This window comes from Lactuca serriola, chromosome 6 (assembly GCF_051521515.1).
Source record: "Lactuca serriola cultivar US96UC23 chromosome 6, Lser_US96UC23_V15, whole genome shotgun sequence".
In the NCBI taxonomy this organism is placed as follows: Eukaryota; Viridiplantae; Streptophyta; class Magnoliopsida; order Asterales; family Asteraceae; genus Lactuca; species Lactuca serriola.
In genome coordinates this window covers 187,775,286-187,777,176 of record NC_136413.1, presented here as the reverse complement: position 1 = coordinate 187,777,176, position 1,891 = coordinate 187,775,286, and the positions used below count along the sequence as shown (strand labels likewise).

Genomic DNA, 1,891 nt, shown 5'->3' with positions numbered 1-1,891 from the left:
TTAATAGCAAAAAATTTTAAAAAGTCAAAAGAACGATATTAAAACATATGAAAATAGAAAAAAACCTAGAGTTTTAGAAAAATATAAAATTTAAAACTACACCTATTTAATAAATATTTTTAAAACTATACCTATTAAAATTTTAAAATATACATATTTGATAAAAAAAAAAAACTGTGGGAGGAATTTGTAATAGTAATTAACGGATGGGATTTTACAAGGATTAATTTGTAAGGGACCTATCTTAACCAAAAAGTATAGTGTAGGTGGTGTAAAAAAAATTGTATCCTTAATATATACGTGTCATCCCTTTTTTCGCTTCTTTACTTCCAACTCGGTCTTCGACACAACAAAACTCAGAGAGAATATGACGGACCAAACCGAGGAACAAACGACAACAGTTGCCGCCGGAGAAGATTCCGATATCACCGTCAAACAGGCGAAGCCGTCAGTCGATGAGACAGTGAAGAAGCTGGAAAAGATGAGCTTCAGCATTTGGCCGCCAACGCAACGCACTCGCGACGCCGTCATCAAGCGTCTCATCGAGACACTTTCCGACAAATCTGTCCTCTCCGATCGTTATGGAATAGTACCTGCTGATGAGGCCGCCGATGTCGCCAGTCGCATCGAGGAGGACGCCTTTAATGCCGCCTCTGCCTCACCTGTCGCTGCTAACGACGACGGAATCGAGATCCTTCAATGTTACTCGAAAGAGATCAGTAAGCGAATGCTTGACACCGTTAAGTCCAGATCTGCCTCATCAGCTGCCTCCCTGACTCCAGATGAAAAGGACGGTGCAACCACCGATTCTTCTGCTCAGGATGGAGAAAGCTCGACCGTGGAAGCCTAATCTTAGAGCTTTTGCAAACGGTTAGGGTTTCACATTTGTATCTTTATCGGTTTGCTCAGTTAATTTCTAGGGTTTTGATTTCGATGAGTGCTTGTTTATCTGTTTTTCAGATCTAAAATATCGATGCGTATGTTCATTTGACTTTTATGGATTTCTGTCTTAATCGTACATCTGTTCGAGGGTTCTGGGATTTAATATGTTATATATCACATCTTCTTAAATTTCTACTTTGATTTCTATGAATTTCGCAGTGAAAGCAGTGTGTATACTATTGTTCGTAGACAACCTAAATGATTTTCCTATTATTATTCGAAATTTGAATGTTCATCTTCATCCTCATTTTACATCATCCATATGTATCTAATACAACTTCATCGATTAGTTCATTCATGCTTCATTTTGCAATAGCAAATTAGGGTTTCCCAACAGAATTCACGAATCGGGTGTTGAACATAAGTTCATATGAACTACTGAATTTCAAATTCGAAATCTAAAAACTATGCTAGAAAGAATTCATACAACTGTTGAACTTTAATCACCAAATTCAGAAAAAATTACTTAATGGATTGATTTCAATATGTCCACTTCCAATGTTAGATAAGGAGATCAAAAGAAACCTTGTGAGTTGTGACCACTGAGATGAAAAGTTGTGGTGTATAGCATAACATAAATAAATGGTCCTATACAAAGTTCTAGACTTCTATAGGTCCATCATCTACATACATATAGCCTTCTCATAGATCACACATAGCTTATAGATCAAATGCCACAAAAAGGAATTGTGTTCTTTTATACATAACATGCCAATTTTGTAATGTTTAACATGTCATAGATTGATATTTATGTCATAATATCAATAGGACAGATTACAATTTGTTTAAAAAACTTGAATGTGTTCTTCATCAGTGTAAAGGCCTTGAATAGCCTCACAAAATAGTTCTACATTCAGTTCAATCTAGTTCACTTATAAAAATAAGTAAATAACCACTTATGTCATAGTTATAATGTTATGTTTCCTATGGGTATTGATCCTAAAGTTAT

General features: G+C 35.4%; 1 protein-coding gene across 1 annotated transcript; it reads left to right on the top strand.

Moving 5' to 3' along the window:
- The first annotated feature begins 313 nt into the window (after positions 1 to 313).
- Positions 314 to 1,077, top strand: LOC145057581 (MFP1 attachment factor 1-like). Its single transcript, XM_079005446.1, has 2 exons — positions 314 to 870; positions 961 to 1,077. The coding sequence occupies exon 1, from the start codon at positions 368 to 370 to the stop codon at positions 848 to 850; it is 483 nt and encodes a 160-aa protein (XP_078861572.1). The 5' UTR covers positions 314 to 367; the 3' UTR covers positions 851 to 870; positions 961 to 1,077.
- The last annotated feature ends 814 nt before the right edge of the window (positions 1,078 to 1,891 follow it).

Coding starts and splice junctions, on each gene's coding strand:
- LOC145057581 (XM_079005446.1), top strand. CDS start 368: ATGACGGACCAAACCGAGGAACAAACGACAACAGTTGCCGCCGGAGAA.